General features: G+C 47.7%; 6 protein-coding genes across 7 annotated transcripts; 4 read left to right on the top strand and 2 right to left on the bottom strand.

Annotated features, from left to right (window-relative positions):
• Positions 1–39: 39 nt before the first annotated feature.
• ONS95_003762 (uncharacterized protein) lies at positions 40–1400 on the top strand (the record flags this gene model as incomplete). Its single annotated transcript, XM_058497088.1, has 5 exons — positions 40–47; positions 503–574; positions 704–973; positions 1034–1184; positions 1239–1400. 5 exons carry the CDS (start codon positions 40–42, stop codon positions 1398–1400), a joined length of 663 nt encoding a protein of 220 aa, XP_058353031.1.
• Positions 1401–2340: 940 nt separating this feature from the next.
• On the top strand, positions 2341–4509 carry SHM1 (glycine hydroxymethyltransferase shm1). Its single transcript, XM_058497087.1, has 3 exons — positions 2341–2382; positions 2435–3007; positions 3054–4509. Exon 3 carries the CDS (start codon positions 3080–3082, stop codon positions 4199–4201), a length of 1122 nt encoding a protein of 373 aa, XP_058353030.1. The 5' UTR covers positions 2341–2382; positions 2435–3007; positions 3054–3079; the 3' UTR covers positions 4202–4509.
• A 1339-nt stretch (positions 4510–5848) lies between these two features.
• On the top strand, positions 5849–8375 carry ONS95_003760 (uncharacterized protein). 2 transcript variants are annotated; one of them, XM_058497085.1, is made up of 5 exons: positions 5849–6273; positions 6377–6680; positions 6744–7104; positions 7163–7629; positions 7682–8375. In XM_058497085.1, exons 1-5 carry the CDS (start codon positions 5984–5986, stop codon positions 7751–7753), a joined length of 1494 nt encoding a protein of 497 aa, XP_058353028.1. In that variant the 5' UTR covers positions 5849–5983; the 3' UTR covers positions 7754–8375. The 2 variants fall into 2 exon arrangements, with proteins under 2 accessions (XP_058353028.1, XP_058353029.1); XM_058497086.1 differs by having other exon boundaries at positions 7163–8067.
• Positions 8376–8549: 174 nt separating this feature from the next.
• ONS95_003759 (uncharacterized protein) lies at positions 8550–11597 on the bottom strand. The gene has a single exon (XM_058497084.1). It carries the CDS (start codon positions 10444–10446, stop codon positions 9208–9210), a length of 1239 nt encoding a protein of 412 aa, XP_058353027.1. The 5' UTR covers positions 10447–11597; the 3' UTR covers positions 8550–9207.
• Positions 11598–11767: 170 nt separating this feature from the next.
• Positions 11768–13931, bottom strand: ONS95_003757 (uncharacterized protein). Its single transcript, XM_058497082.1, has 2 exons — positions 13333–13931; positions 11768–13256 (listed from the first exon to the last, which is right to left on the bottom strand). The coding sequence occupies exons 1-2, from the start codon at positions 13825–13827 to the stop codon at positions 12903–12905; spliced, it is 849 nt and encodes a 282-aa protein (XP_058353025.1). The 5' UTR covers positions 13828–13931; the 3' UTR covers positions 11768–12902.
• ONS95_003758 (uncharacterized protein) lies at positions 11963–12865 on the top strand (the record flags this gene model as incomplete). The annotated part of the gene is made up of 1 exon (XM_058497083.1): positions 11963–12865. The coding sequence occupies one exon, from the start codon at positions 11963–11965 to the stop codon at positions 12863–12865; it is 903 nt and encodes a 300-aa protein (XP_058353026.1).
• Positions 13932–14352: the final 421 nt, after the last annotated feature.

Raw genomic sequence — 14352 nt, 5'->3', positions numbered from 1 at the left:
CCACCTAACAGTGAGCACTGTACCATAAGTGAACGAAAGATGAACTTGTAAGCAATCTCTTGATTCATTCAAGATCTCCTCTTGTCTAGCAATTAAGAATAAATTGATCCCATTCACCCTAAATCTGGAGCATGCTTTCTCTACCTAGCTCCATGCAAGCCAGGGCAATGAAGACACTTCGTCACGTGTGAGAGTGCAACCGTGGGAACCTGAGGCACCTAACAACTGAAATTGATGGCAATTGGATCTGTCCTGCACGATCTGAGCGGAATTATTTCGTGGAACATTACAGACCTGCCCATTGTATTGAATACTATTTGAAGAACTAACACATTTTCTTTAGTCTCTTGTCTGCAGCGAGCTTTCAGAGTAATTCATAGCTGGTCCGGATTTCAGGGTTAGGCGAGGAAGAAGCCCTGCCCGTTCACAAAGAATTTCGCGAATTAGTCAGCTAGAGTCGCCAGACGAGACGCTAGCGCGAGATCCATCTCCTCATTTCAAGGTGCACCAGAGAATCGCCCATCGACAACCACGACGACCATCCCACCGACGACACCAACGACACCGTCAAGATGTAAGCCATTCCACTCTCTACAGCACCTTCGCCATCTGAGGACTTTCGGGGTCCTCTGCCGACTCTCTACACTGCGCACGATGCGTCATAGACTCTCGAACAGATGCTGACCTCAATTGTCTCGAATAGGGTCAACCTCACCACCCAAAAGCGCCTGGCGGCCTCCGTCGTAGGCTGCGGAAAGCGCAAGATCTGGCTCGATCCTAATGAGACCAGCGAGATCTCCAACGCCAACTCTCGTCAAACCATCCGCAAGCTCGTTGCAGATGGCCTCATCATCCAAAAGCCCGTCACTATGCACTCGAGATCCCGCGCCCGTGAGCTCACAGCCGCCCGAAGAATTGGTAGACACCGTGGTTTCGGAAAGCGTAAGGGTACTGCGGATGCCCGTATGCCTAGGTATGCTACACTACTACACGTGGATGGAATTGAGGGGCAAATCTGATATTTTCTTCACAGCCAAGTCGTCTGGATGCGCCGTCTTCGTGTCCTCCGCCGTCTCCTCGTCAAGTACCGTGCCAGCGGTAAGATCGATAAGCACCTTTACCACGAGCTCTACCACTTGAGCAAGGGTAACACATTCAAGCACAAGAGAGCGTTGGTTGAGCACGTAAGTTAATATACTACGGGAGGGGCCAGGGTCACAATCTAACGTTTTCAACAGATTCACCGAGCCAAGGCTGAGAAGGCGCGTGAGAGAATCCTCAAGGAGGAGATGGATGGCAAGCGTGCGAAGGTTAAGGCTGCCCGTGAGCGAAAGCAGGAGAGAGTTGCGGCCAAGCAACGTGCACAGTTCGGAGATGACGAGGAGACTGAGACCAAGTAAAGGGAATTGCTTTTGTGACGGTAGCAAACGGAGTGTATCGGGCAGGGGCTTTCTTCAAGGCCGGTTGCTTTTACTAGTCTTTCTTGCATCTGCACGGAATGGAATCATGAACTTGGAACAACACGGCATTGGTACTAAGAACAGGCTCTGTGAAGTCACGGTGAACGTCACTTATGTCGAAAACATGTCTTAATCTAAAGAAACAGAAACGGAATAGTTATATGGCTGAACCCCCAAATTGATCAGACACAACCAAAATCAGTTGGGAATTATGAACCACCATCTGATTTCCCATCTCGATGTCAGACCGAAGATGCTGGAGAACAATTGCCAGGTCCAACTCCAAAGCTGCAGAAGACTGCAAAAAGGAAAGTAAATAAGAGGTAAGACTATTAGAATGTTGGTAGATAGTTCTGGGTGGGCCAGAGCTCGGGATAAGTTATGTTCGGAGATACATCCGTAAAAAGTGACGATAACGATATACCACCACCAGAACTGGTCCTCAATACACAAGTCACAAACACGCGTAAGAACATAAGTATCAATGAAATACAATAACAGTATGAAAACATGTAATCAACTGATGAAGGTGCAAGATCAATGAACGGCCAAAGGCCACAAATGAAGGTGGAGTCTAGAAACGATAGTTCAGAAGATAATTAAATCAACAGAAAGACGGATCAGATATTTTCACATTGTCCCTCGAAGAGTGGTGATTGTGAGCCCAAGACATATCAACGTCGCCCGCCCTAAGGCCAGAGCTGTACCTGACGTAGAGGCATTCATCACTTCCGCTTTAGTTGTGAGGAGAGAAGAAAGAGAAATTAGATTGAGAGGGCGCGGGCTGGATTATGTATGGGGAGGGCGCGCCACAGATCGTTAGCGTGCTTTCATGGCGGGGAAGGTGAAGGACGACTTGATATTCGGTACCTGCCCATTCTCCTTCCTATGACTCTTGACTCTGTGTTCGCACAAGAAAGAGGTATGCTTCAATTGATTCTCAACTGTTGGTTGCTCAGTACTGACTACATCAGATCATCATGTCTCTCTTCAGGGGAGCTTCGAGGTCTTTGCTTAGAGCTTCTGCTCGTAGAGTGGCGCCCATATGTGCAGGTGCATCGCGGCGAGCTGCATCTTCCATGACGGCAGAGTCCCAGCAGAAGGTGCGAAGGACGTCCTCCTGTCATGTTCTGAATGCTGATTGGAAGTCAAACAGTTACTCTCTGCGAATCTCGAACAGGCAGATCCTGCTGTATACGAAATCCTCCAGAATGTACGAATGCCCACGATTACCAGACCTTGTATCAAGTGTTGACGTACATGACAGGAGAAAAGAAGGCAGAAGCACTTCATCAACCTGATTCCTTCCGAAAACTTTACGTCGCAGGCTGTCCTCGATGCTCTAGGAAGTGTTATGCAAAGTAGGTCTTGGTACGAAGTGAGGTGATGCTCCTCTGACCGCACTGCAGACAAGTACTCCGAGGGATACCCAGGAGCACGATACTATGGCGGGAACGAATTTATTGACCAAGCAGAGCGCCTCTGTCAATCCCGTGCTCTGCAGACGTTTGGAGTCAAGGATTCGGACTGGGGTGTCAATGTCCAGCGTATGTTTACCATCTTCCGGCTTTGAACTTCGACTAAATTAAGTAGCACTGTCTGGATCTCCTGCCAATCTTATGGCCTACTCTGCACTTCTCAATACACACGATCGGATAATGGGACTGGATTTACCACATGGTGGACATCTATCCCACGGTTACCAAACACCCACCAAGAAGATCTCGGCCATCTCTAAATACTTTGAGACTTTCCCATATCGTCTGGACGAGTCAACCGGCCTTATTGACTACGCCAAGTTGGAAGAAATGGCCATGCTTTACAGACCCAAGCTTATTATTGCCGGAACATCTGCCTACAGTAGACTCATTGAGTACGATCGAATGCGAGCGATTGCCGACAAAGTTGGCGCATATCTCTTGGCTGATATGGCACATATCTCAGGTCTGGTAGCAGCTAAGGTCATCCCTTCTCCATTCGAATACGCAGATGTCGTAACTACGACTACACACAAATCCCTGCGTGGTCCAAGAGGTGCTATGATCTTCTTTAGGAAGGGAGTAAGACGGACCAACCCTAAGACCAAGGAGCAAGAGATGTGGAACTTAGAAGACCCTATCAATGCTTCAGTATTCCCTGGACACCAAGGCGGTCCACATAACCACACTATCACAGCTTTGGCAGTTGCCCTCAAGCAAGCCCAAAGTCCCGAGTTCAGAGCTTACCAAGAAGCTGTTCTCCTTAACGCCCAGGCATTTGCTAAACGTCTCGGTGACTCCAAAGATAAAGGCGGTCTGGGCTACACCATCGTCTCTGGTGGGACAGACAACCATCTCGTCCTCATCGATCTCAAGCCCCAAGGTGTCGATGGAGCTCGCGTAGAACGCGTCCTTGAACTCGTGGGTGTCGCATCGAACAAGAACACTGTACCGGGCGACAAATCCGCTCTCAAGCCCGGCGGACTTCGCATGGGCACACCAGCCATGACAACACGAGGCTTTCAGCCAGACGATTTTGTCAGAGTAGCTGATGTAGTGAACAGAGCCGTGACTATCACGCAGCGATTATCGAAGACTGCCAAGGAGGCCGCGGAGGCGAAGGAGAGAAAGAACCCTGGTAGTGTGAAGGCATTCTTAGAGTATCTAGGGGAGGGCGAAAATGAGCGTGAGATAGTCCAGCTCAGAAGTGAGGTGGAGGAGTGGGTGGGTACGTTTAGTTTACCATGGGAGTCGAGCACATAGGCTTGGGAAGTAGTAATGAATGTCATAGTTTATGGCACAAAATCATTCTCTTCACCAGGTTTCTACATTATGTAAATTGGGTCAGGTGGCTAAGTACTTTACATGTTTGGATATCAATCCAGCAACAAAGAGTTACCGCACCTTGTAAATCAAAACTTTCTACTAAGCTAAGTAATAGGCATGACTCTGCTGTTACTCTTGATCTTATGCTCGAGACAATGTTAGCAGGAAAAAGTGATAAGAAGAAGGGGGAAATTGCCCCTATTGCGAAAACAAAAAAGAATTTGAGCCGTCAAACTCGTGTGTAGGAAGAGGGGAGATGTACTTACCCTTTTTGGTGTATGTCGCTTTGTCTTTTCAAATTTTTATGTCTTTCGATTCTGATTTGGAAAGGATGCTTGCGGCTGTGCTGTTGAAGTAGCTACTGAGTGTTGACAAGCCAAAACGGCTGAATGGGCGTGATGAAAGCCCGGGCGGGATTGCGCTGTAGAAGCTGACCATTTTTTGCAGATGCAATGTTTGGATCATGACTAACGTAAGCGAATCTGAGTTGAAATGAGAAATTGTCATTCCTCGTTGTACTTAACACTTGTTTGGTGTTGGGTTTTCCCAAAAGCCAGGGGCGATTGGCGGGTTTTGAAGTTGGTGTGTAATTTGACGATATGCTATTAGGTTGTTAGTTTCAGGTCTTGGAAGCTAGTTAGCAGTGAATTAGACGGCTCTGTTGTGAAGTAAATCGCTTGTTTGGTTATATATTGTGGTTTGTTGTGGTTCTGTTCTTCGGTCTGGATTTGCCGAACTCTGAGCGGGGGCCTTGACGAAAGCCCCAATGAAACGTGAATATCGAAGATACAGTACTACTCCTACTAAGGACAGGAAACAATTTTAATATACTTCAATTTCCATGCAGGTTGGGTTATGTCACGACGAAGATGGGGATTCTTTTCGCTGCATGTCATCGCTCATCTTTCAGCTTCTGTAGATGATGACTCTAGTCTCTCCTTATCATGTATGTCTAGGTGTTTGATCGTTCTTTCCAGATGTAAGGCCACCGTCGCTCGCATATCTGTAGTTTAAAAAGAGTCAAGCCTTGACGTCTTCCCATCTTCGCTTATCTTAGTACACATATTAGGAAGTAAATAGAAGGAGCTTGGCAACTGTTCAAAGACGATCGATGCTTTTCATTGATCGCCCCAAGGCGTTTCCATAGAATTCCAATCTTTATAAGTGAGTTCAGTCGGCTGTATTACCGCTGAGCACATTGCTTTATAGATAAGATGTGAATTCCATCCCAGTTTTACAACAGTACTGGGCCATTAAAAGTGTACCAACACAGGTAGATATATTCATACACTGCTTTATATTCAGTTCTAGAACAGATACGGACGACGATTAAAATTTAAGTCCATGTTCTTGAATAGGAACTTGACCTCGACCAAAGCTACATCGAGTTGGTCGAAGGCTCTCTTGTCAACGCCGAGCGCCGATTGGGGTTGCTTTTTAACCCGATTTTTGTGAAGAATAATCCGAATGCGATCCGAACCCCGATACTGGTGCCTGTTGAGCTAATGTTCTGCATGTCAGCATCATGAGTGGGGTGTTCGTAATCCGACTCCAGTAATGTCATGAACGTAGTACCACCAAAGTACTGGCTTCAGTCATCCTCCTTCCTCATTGGGTGGCCAGTGGAGGAGCCTAACCGAGCACCCTGACGACCTCAAAAGCTTGGTCTTCACTTATAAAAGCCTCAGCCCTCAACATCTTATCGGTAACACAAGCAATATGAAGTTTTCATCTCTTCTTCAGGCGTGTATCGCCTCAGGTCTTGCATTGGCAGAGTCTCAAGTTCCAGTTGTTGAGCCGTCTTCCTTCTCCGGCGACTTTACGGTCTATCAAAGTCAGGTGTCTCCCAGCCACTCCATACGCGTGAAGCGACAGAACTCGACGCTTTGCAACACTCCTGTTGATCAGTATACTGGATGGCTTGATGTTGGTCATAAACATTTGTTCTTCTGGTATTTTAAGAGTGAGAGCGCGAGCTCGAAAGCCGACGATGAACCGCTGGGCCTTTGGTATGTACATCACAATACTTTTTTCCAAGTTTGAAAGTTATCTTGATCAATTGAATGGAGCGACTATCAGTAATGTTTTTGTACATTGCTGAGACATTGATAGGTTGACGGGTGGCCCAGGAGGCTCATCTATGCTGGGTATGCTCCAAGAGCTTGGACCATGCCTTATCAATGAGCATGGAAATGGGACTACTTACAATCCTTTTGGGTGGAACAAGGAAACTGCGTTCATATTCGTGGATCAACCAGCAGGTGTTGGATTTTCGTATGTTGACGAAGGCGAATCCATACCGGGAGATTCCTTCACCAGTGCTGCAGACATGCATCTGTTCTTGCAGATGTTCGTGAGCCAAGTCTTTCCCGAGCACAAGAATGGCCCCCTTGTTATCACTGGAGAGAGTTATGCTGTAAGTCAAGTCCGCAATGTAACCGAGAATGTTAAAAAGTTACACAGCTGATATAATTTTAAGGGACATTACCTCCCAGCTCTTGGAGCCCAAATCGTTTCACAGAATTTGTTACATCCAAAGCAACCGCAAGTCCTTCTTAAGTCAGTGGCAATTGGCAATGGCTATGTTTCACCACTTGATACTGCCTATGGATACTGGGAGACTCTATGTACTACCAATCCAGGTGTCAAGAAACCAGTGTTCAACGAGACCCGTTGTGAAATCATGGCCACCAACTTGCCTCGCTGCATGTCAGTTTCAAAGACTTGCTATGATCGTCCAGACGCTGCAATCTGTGCCGCTGCTGCCGAAGTTTGCTGGGATGGTGTAATAAAGTATTATGACGGAGAATCTGGCGCTGGTGGCAGGAACAGATTTGACAGTAAGTGTTTTTTAATCTTATTATTTGCAACCTGTGACTTTCATGCTAATTCTTTCAGTCACTCTCCCATGTGAGATCGATGAAGTCTGCTACCCTAATACTCTTTGGATTCAAGACTACCTGAATCTTCCCTCATCCTTCGCTGCTCTCGGCGTGCCGAAGGAAATCAAGAAATTCGGTGTCATTTCGCCCGCAGTCTCTGATGCTTTTGAGTTGACAGACGACCTTTCTATAACATTGGTTCCCGAAGTGCAGTATCTCCTTGCAAACCAGATCGATATGCTTATATACCAAGGTAATCTGGATCTGGCTTGCAACACTGCAGGTGCAAAGAGATGGACCGCAAACATGGCATGGAAAGGACAGGCCGAGTTTAATTCTTTGGATTTAAAGCCTTGGAAGAGCACTAAGGGAGGGAAGGAGGTTGATGCTGGAGCTTGGAAGGAAGTCAACATCAAGATGGTTGAGGGTGATGAGAAGAAGACGAGATTCGCTCTTGTAACGATTGATGGGTCTGGGCATATGGTATGTTGGTTGATCGAGATATTGTGTCTGATGGTTGCTAATGGATGATTAGGTCCCTCAAGACCAGCCCGAGGTGGCTTTAGATATGCTCAGCAGGTGGTTGAATGGGAAATCGTTTGCCTGAGAAAGTCGAGCCGTTATCCCTTGAAAGTAAGTGTTCTTGTGGCACGCAGCGGTGGAACATGAAAAATGGGTTTGTTACAACAGGTGTTGAATCAGGATACATGTAAATGGAAATATACTCGCAATACGTTTTATCAGATGCTTGTATATGCGTGGACTGTTAAAACGTAGCCACTATTGTGCTTTTCGGCATATATGGAAGAGGGATGAAGCAGATAAGTGAAGGTATTGACCAAGAGATTCCAAGAAATTAATCAATCAATGTTGCCGCATGAACTTGTCGAAAGGCACGGTGTGCATCGGCATTTATCTCTGAGACCACAACTAATGAGGATGGCCTACCAAATGTACCACTCCCGAAGAACCATACGCATCGCAAAACCAAATTCATAGCCATCACTACATCAGAACTTGCAGGCGGGTCTGTAGTACGAGAGCGAGGAATGTATCAGTCCGCAGCTTGTGATTGGAGCTTCGCCAGCAAAAGTGACTGGAATGAAATTGAGAGCTGCATGACTTCAAATGCACTGGACCTGTATGCTTGGGGAGCCTGCTGTCCTCTCAATGGCTGGATGGAGCTGTGTGTTCTGTTGCTATGTTGCGCTAGTACGCCTAGGTAAGGACATGGTCATGCATCTGATCGAACAGCATAACTTTCAAACCTGAAGAAGAAGAAGGTGGAGAACAGACGTTTGAGACAAGGGACAAACTAAAGCAGCACTTGCAGTACTTCCATTCTCCGACAGTAGAGTCGACGGTATGAGACATGGCACGACTTCGCCAGGAAGAAGTTTACTTGGAGATGTGTGTACTGTGACTGTTGCTATACATGGGAAGGTATGCTTTTGAAAATCTTTCATTCGTTGTTCTATTATCATCTCCCACATCTTTCCATGATAAGGGATCTCTCTGACGCGATTACTTCACATGGTATCCCTCTTATGGTTAAGGCAGTCTTGCAACTTTTCTATATTTGAAGTGCATATTAGTTTTCTGACCAGACAATAGGGCGATTCATCCACATCGCCGAACACTACGAGAAACAAGTCGGCCGTCTTCCTCCATGGTCAACATCACTTGTTGTCAATGATCTCCTCCGGCAGCAAAATCCGGATGATTTCATGATCTATGAGATCTAGAGGGAGGTTATGGGTGCCTCGACAATCAATGACCGGCTGCTAGTGTGGTCAGAGAGCGCCGCCATATCCTTGAAGCGCAAGCTTGGTTCAATGAGGCAAGTGTCTGAGAGGTTGCCACAGAAGCTCAACTGATGGCACTCTTCTCGATTACCAATGTAGGGCAAGTCGCTTGGCCATCAGATGATTCAAGCGTTGCGATGCTCAGCAATCCAATGGTTCGAACGTCGGAATCGAGCCGTGGCAAGAGCAATCCCTCGCCCCTCTTTTAGGGTGCTTCTCCAGAATATCTATGGGAGGGTATATCAAATCTCCGGCTTCACTTCAACTGCGCATCCATTGTAATGCGCCATTTTGGTCCGAACCTCCTCATGGAGAAGACAACTCCAAACGCGCTGAACCAGCAAATAACACCAAGTCCAGTAAACAACCAGCCGTTGCCAATTGCTTTGATCAGTGGCTCACCGACGACACCTCCAACGCAACTGAAGATGTTTCTGACAAAGTTGTTAACAGCGACACCGCTACTACTGCGCTTTGGAAGAAACTCTGTAAGCATGGTCGTTGCTACGCCGAAGATAATCATGCTGCCGACGCCGAAGAAGAAATTTGCGATCATCGGGACAATCCAGATGATACCTTTCTCAGCAGTCCAACCGTACCACACCATGGCGCCAGGGAACATGACCGCTGCGATCCAGGCATTTTCTCTCATGCGGTCCTCTGGCCGGAAGTCTAGTCTTCCAGCAGCATCATATCGACCAGCAGCTCGTGCCTCTCGGTGCATGATATAATCGGTCCAACGGCCACCAATCAATGACGCTAGGATGTAACCAAGAGAATTGGGAATATAAAGCAGGCCGATGATGATAACCTTGAAGTCGTACGGAGACTCCGAGAACGTTTGCTGAATGGAGATGTTGAGAATATAGAGCGAGCCGAAAGTAACACTTGCGAGATATACCGTAAGAGCCACGGCTGGGAAGCGGAGATATGCTAACACGCTCAATGGGTCGATAATACAGCGCTTGAAGACCTTTGCTGCTCTCTTTGTTTTGAGGTGGACGGATTGTCGAGTTGATATTCGAGTCAACTCCGGTCTATTTCCAGATTTCTCGTCTGGAGGGGTTAGAGGTTGTCGCTTGGCCAGTGTCTCAGGGAGACAGAATGTTAATAGCACCACTAATATTCCACCATAGATGACTTGGAACCACTGAGTAGCTCTCCATCCCCAAGCCTGAGACACAGCCCCTCCAATGATAGGCGCCAGTAAAGGACCCAGGAGGGGACCAAGGTAGAAGATTCCCATAGCTCGACCCCGTTCTCTGACTTCCCAGATGTCGGCAATAGTCCCAGCACCAACGGCCTGCACTGAAGCCGCAGCACCGCCTCCAAGGACTCGCATGACAATCAACATTCCCATTGAAGTTGAGATTGCGGAGATGATATTCCACAATGTAAAGAGTACAAACGAGGTTAGGTAGATGGATCTCCGGCCGAGCGTCTCTGAGAATGAAGACCACCAGAGTGGGAATATGGACATAGATAGCATGTACATAGCCACTGATAAATTGGTGATTGTTGGCGTGGTGTTAAGATCTATCGCTAATTCTGGGAGTGCAGCTAAAACCCTTGTCAGATCTTTACTTTAACTCTAACTCTATCGCGAACTTTAAATCATATAGTTGAGATCATGATGTGAGACTTAGACTTACGCAGTAAAATCGCACTTCCCATCGGCGCAGCAGCTGCAGCTATAGCGACCTGGAACGTGATGAACCATTTCGTACTCCTTTTGTACTCGTATGGTCTCTCCACTTCGGGGATAACAGTCAATCTCGCTAAGAGCCCTCGTCTCTTCGCTCGCGGCACGATGGTTACGGCTCGTGATCTCACGGATGAGGATTTGGATTTTGTTTTTGAGAGAGGTGGGTCGCCTGATTTCTGGGTCACTTCGTCTTGGACGGGGATAGGTGATATACTGCCGATAGAGGAACGGGTGTGTGAATGCATGGTCGATGAATCTGTGTCTATGTCTCTGTCCTGCTCCTTGTCCTGGTCTTTGTCCTGGTCATTATCCTGAAGAGTGGAGAGGCCTGGATGTGAGAGTGGGCTATTGGTGACGAGACCTGGTGGCGAGGATGAAGAGTCTGCCTTTTCAGGATCATGAGGTGCCATGCTGTTTACTTCTCGATAGACTTGACTTGAGCGATTGAGGGCCTATGTGGGCGATGTCGGGGAGGAAGTGGAAGTCATATAGAACAGACCGCCAGACTCTGATACAGTAGTGGGGCTTGGTGCTCAGATTATACTCAAATATTAGGAGACATACGGCGAAATCCAGATAGAGGGAAAGCAGAGCAAGCAGAGTAAGAATGACGACAATGAGTGAGAGAGAGAAGGACGCTGAGAATAAGAAACTAAGGCGTCAGATCACCACTGCCAGACTACTTCTGGTAATCGTAACGATGTAATCTTGCAATCAAGCAACAGACTAAAAGGAACTGGGTAAAGAAAAGATGGTCCCCGGACTCCGAGAGTACACTACTGTAAGTACGGAGTAAAGTAAAGAGACGGCCAACGATGAATGAATCGTGGCGATAACCCTCGCCCTCGCCCTCGCCCTTCCCCCATTCTTCCAACAGGCGGACATCCGTTGCTCGAAAGGAATTTCCATTACTGTTCCGGGAATAATTGTCGTTGCCGTCCCTCGGTCCTGGTTGGTCATGATCGGTAAATCGGCACGGGTCGTGATAGGATGGTTTGGCCGTCTGTTGTGATTGGTGGAAGAGGCGAGTGATTTCGAGATCGATTTTGGAAGCGGGGTGGGAGCAGCCGAGATGGCTGTTTGCTTGACAAGCAAACATGCATTCGGAAAATACTCTCAGGGGTCCAGTTCGCAACTCCTCAAGTCCAACTTCCTAGCAAGTAGGTCGTAGCACACACTCTTTACTTCGCACAGAGACACATACCATTCATCAGTGTAAGACACTTTCGAATACTCCTTTCAGAGGGAAGAGCGCCCAGACCAGACCCCCCTTAATACCCCGGCCCCACCACGACTGTCGCCCACGATGGAGTCCTTCGAGGACATGCAAAGTCGGCACCGCAAAGAGCAAAAAGATCTGCAAGGTCGAATCACGAACAAGAAGAAAAACGCTACAAAGAAGACACGGAAAGGCGTGAACAGCGAATGCGACGAGCTGGAGCGCCAGCTTAAGGATAAGCAGGCGCAAGAAATCGCAGCTTTGAACGGTGAGCCCGCGGACATTCAAGATGTGCCAGATCTTGAGGAAGACATTGTCGAAGAACCTGCTACAAATGGTATGAACGGCATCACCGAATCGTTGGATAAATCGGCCATTTCGGAACCTGAGCCTTCGGAGGATGGACAGCCTCGAAAACGAAACAGACAAAAGGAGCGGTTGGCTCGTCGCGCGGCAGAACATGAAGCTGCGATCGAGCAGGCGAAGAAAGAAGCTGCAAATCAACCGGATCAGAAGGCTGTGGAGCGGAAGAAGATGCTGGATCAGTTCACTGCGAATGGCTTGGTGGAGAAGAGTATTAGACCAGATGGACATTGTCTGTTCTCTGCCGTGGCGGATCAGCTTTCACAAGTTGGGATTCCATTGGGTCCAGAAAGTGAGGATATCAAGGAGGGAGAGAGGTATAAGGTTGTGAGAAAGGCGGCTGCAAGGTATATTGAGGGACATCCAGACGATTTTGTGGCGTGGTTGGATGAGCCGCTGGACCAGTACGTTGAGAAAATTAGGGATACGGCGGAATGGGGAGGGCATCTGGAATTACTGGCTCTGGCTAAGACGTATATAGTGGAGATATGTGTCTTACAGGATGGAGTTGCGCAGACAATTGAGCCCGGAGATGGGAAGAAGGATCCAGAAAGGATTTGGCTGGCATACTATCGACATGGATTTGGGCTGGGAGAACATTACAACTCTTTACGCAAGGCACCTTGAGCACAATTTACTCGAACGGCATATGAAGGATTGATTACTAGCTTGGATGTGCCCATACGGAAACCCAATCTGTTACTTTACCTTCTGCATTATACCCAATCTGATGCGTCCTCTCCGGCTGGAAATGCGCAATCCTCACTAGACCACTCTTATTCGACTCCCCAAGTTTCGACTCTAAGAGTTCTCCATCCTCAGCATATGGCAGTTCCTCTCCCGGTCTCATCAGATGAGCAAGATATACTTTCGGAGGCAACGCCCAAGGAGGTCCTCCAGTAGACGGCGGCTTGTATGTTGGGAACTCCACACAAACGAGGCGTCCTTCCGGAGCCAGAAGATCAACGAAGCGTTTCGACCACGCTGGCCTCATGACGGGAGGTAATGCAGATAGAAACTACATCTCTCAGCATAGGATCAACACAGTCAATCGATTGTCGCTTAATAAAGAATATCAGGGATAAAGTAAATACCGTATAATCATAAATCAAATCAAATTTCTCCCCTCCTAGAACCCCACCATCGCCCTCCTCAAAGAAATCCCCTGTAATCCAATGCACCTCCCCTCTTTCCACTCCCTCTCTCGCCGCATACACACCCTTCCCACTCATCTCCGCCTCTACTTTCCTGGCTTCCTCCAAGGCTTTACTAGAGATCTCCAGTCCGTACGCATCATACCCAAATGCACTTAGTAACAACACATCGTAGCCTTTCCCACAACCTGGAACTAGAGCCTTCTTCCTTCCGTTGCTACTAGTGGTGGGCTGAGAGGAATGAGGAGGAGGAATGAGGTCTTGACGCTGGGTTAACAGGTCGGAGAGGGCCGGATTCGGAAAGCCTTTGTCCCATGGGAGAAAACCTTCTGTCCAGAGCTCATCCCATTTTGTTCCATGTTCAGTGCTGCCGTTGGCGGAGCTGAAGTGGGAGAGGAGGCGGGCACGGGCATCGGTTGGTTGGTCTGCTGGCATTTTGTTTGGGGGGTGACGGGGAAAGAGTGTGAGGTTTGAGGTGTAAATTAGGGAAGAAAAGGTATGGTGTTGAAGCTTTGGGGCAAATGGGTGGGACAGTGGGGCAATGAGGGGTACATTTTAGCAGGTATCTTATATGGTGCTATCTAGTTCTAACGCAATTGACAATCGAGGAAGTCCATACATGGCTCACATACTTGTAACTACCTCTTGCCTCTCTCCTGGTATATTATTAGACAAAACCTTCCAGAAGTTTTGCTTAATCTTTGGTAGGTGGAGAAGATGGGAGCATGAACGTTCCCTAAACTGCTTGATATTTCCTTTACTTCGTACTTCGTACAACTAGTATTGGACTCTTTACTGTGAAGTTCCGAATGAGTAGTAGAATGTGGAAATTAATCGGTTATTACTTTTCAATAAATCCCCAACCCGGAGCGTATCTTGTCGAGTTCAAGTTGTTCGTTCCCCAGCAAAAAATAAGTAATCCAGAGTACTTATCGAACCTCGGCATCTGATAAGCCTGGG

This window comes from Cadophora gregata (genome assembly GCF_030347475.1).
Source record: "Cadophora gregata isolate MNR1 chromosome Unknown scaffold_13, whole genome shotgun sequence".
Taxonomy (NCBI): domain Eukaryota; kingdom Fungi; phylum Ascomycota; class Leotiomycetes; order Helotiales; family Ploettnerulaceae; genus Cadophora; species Cadophora gregata.
The sequence above is the reverse complement of the archived record's forward strand: the minus strand, read 5'-3'. Positions and strand labels throughout refer to the sequence as shown.

What these genes read in the sequence shown, in the direction of transcription:
- ONS95_003760 (XM_058497085.1), top strand. Translation starts at nt 5,984, where the DNA reads ATGAAGTTTTCATCTCTTCTTCAGGCGTGTATCGCCTCAGGTCTTGCA. An exon ending in GATGAACCGCTGGGCCTTTG is followed by an intron (nt 6,274 to 6,376) that starts GTATGTACATCA and finishes AGACATTGATAG; the next exon opens with GTTGACGGGTGGCCCAGGAG. An exon ending in TGGCAGGAACAGATTTGACA is followed by an intron (nt 7,105 to 7,162) that starts GTAAGTGTTTTT and finishes TAATTCTTTCAG; the next exon opens with TCACTCTCCCATGTGAGATC.
- SHM1 (XM_058497087.1), top strand. Translation starts at nt 3,080, where the DNA reads ATGGCCTACTCTGCACTTCTCAATACACACGATCGGATAATGGGACTG.
- ONS95_003759 (XM_058497084.1), bottom strand. Translation starts at nt 10,446, where the DNA reads ATGTACATGCTATCTATGTCCATATTCCCACTCTGGTGGTCTTCATTC.
- ONS95_003757 (XM_058497082.1), bottom strand. Translation starts at nt 13,827, where the DNA reads ATGCCAGCAGACCAACCAACCGATGCCCGTGCCCGCCTCCTCTCCCAC. An exon ending in ATTTGATTTATGATTATACG is followed by an intron (nt 13,257 to 13,332) that starts GTATTTACTTTA and finishes TGAGAGATGTAG; the next exon opens with TTTCTATCTGCATTACCTCC.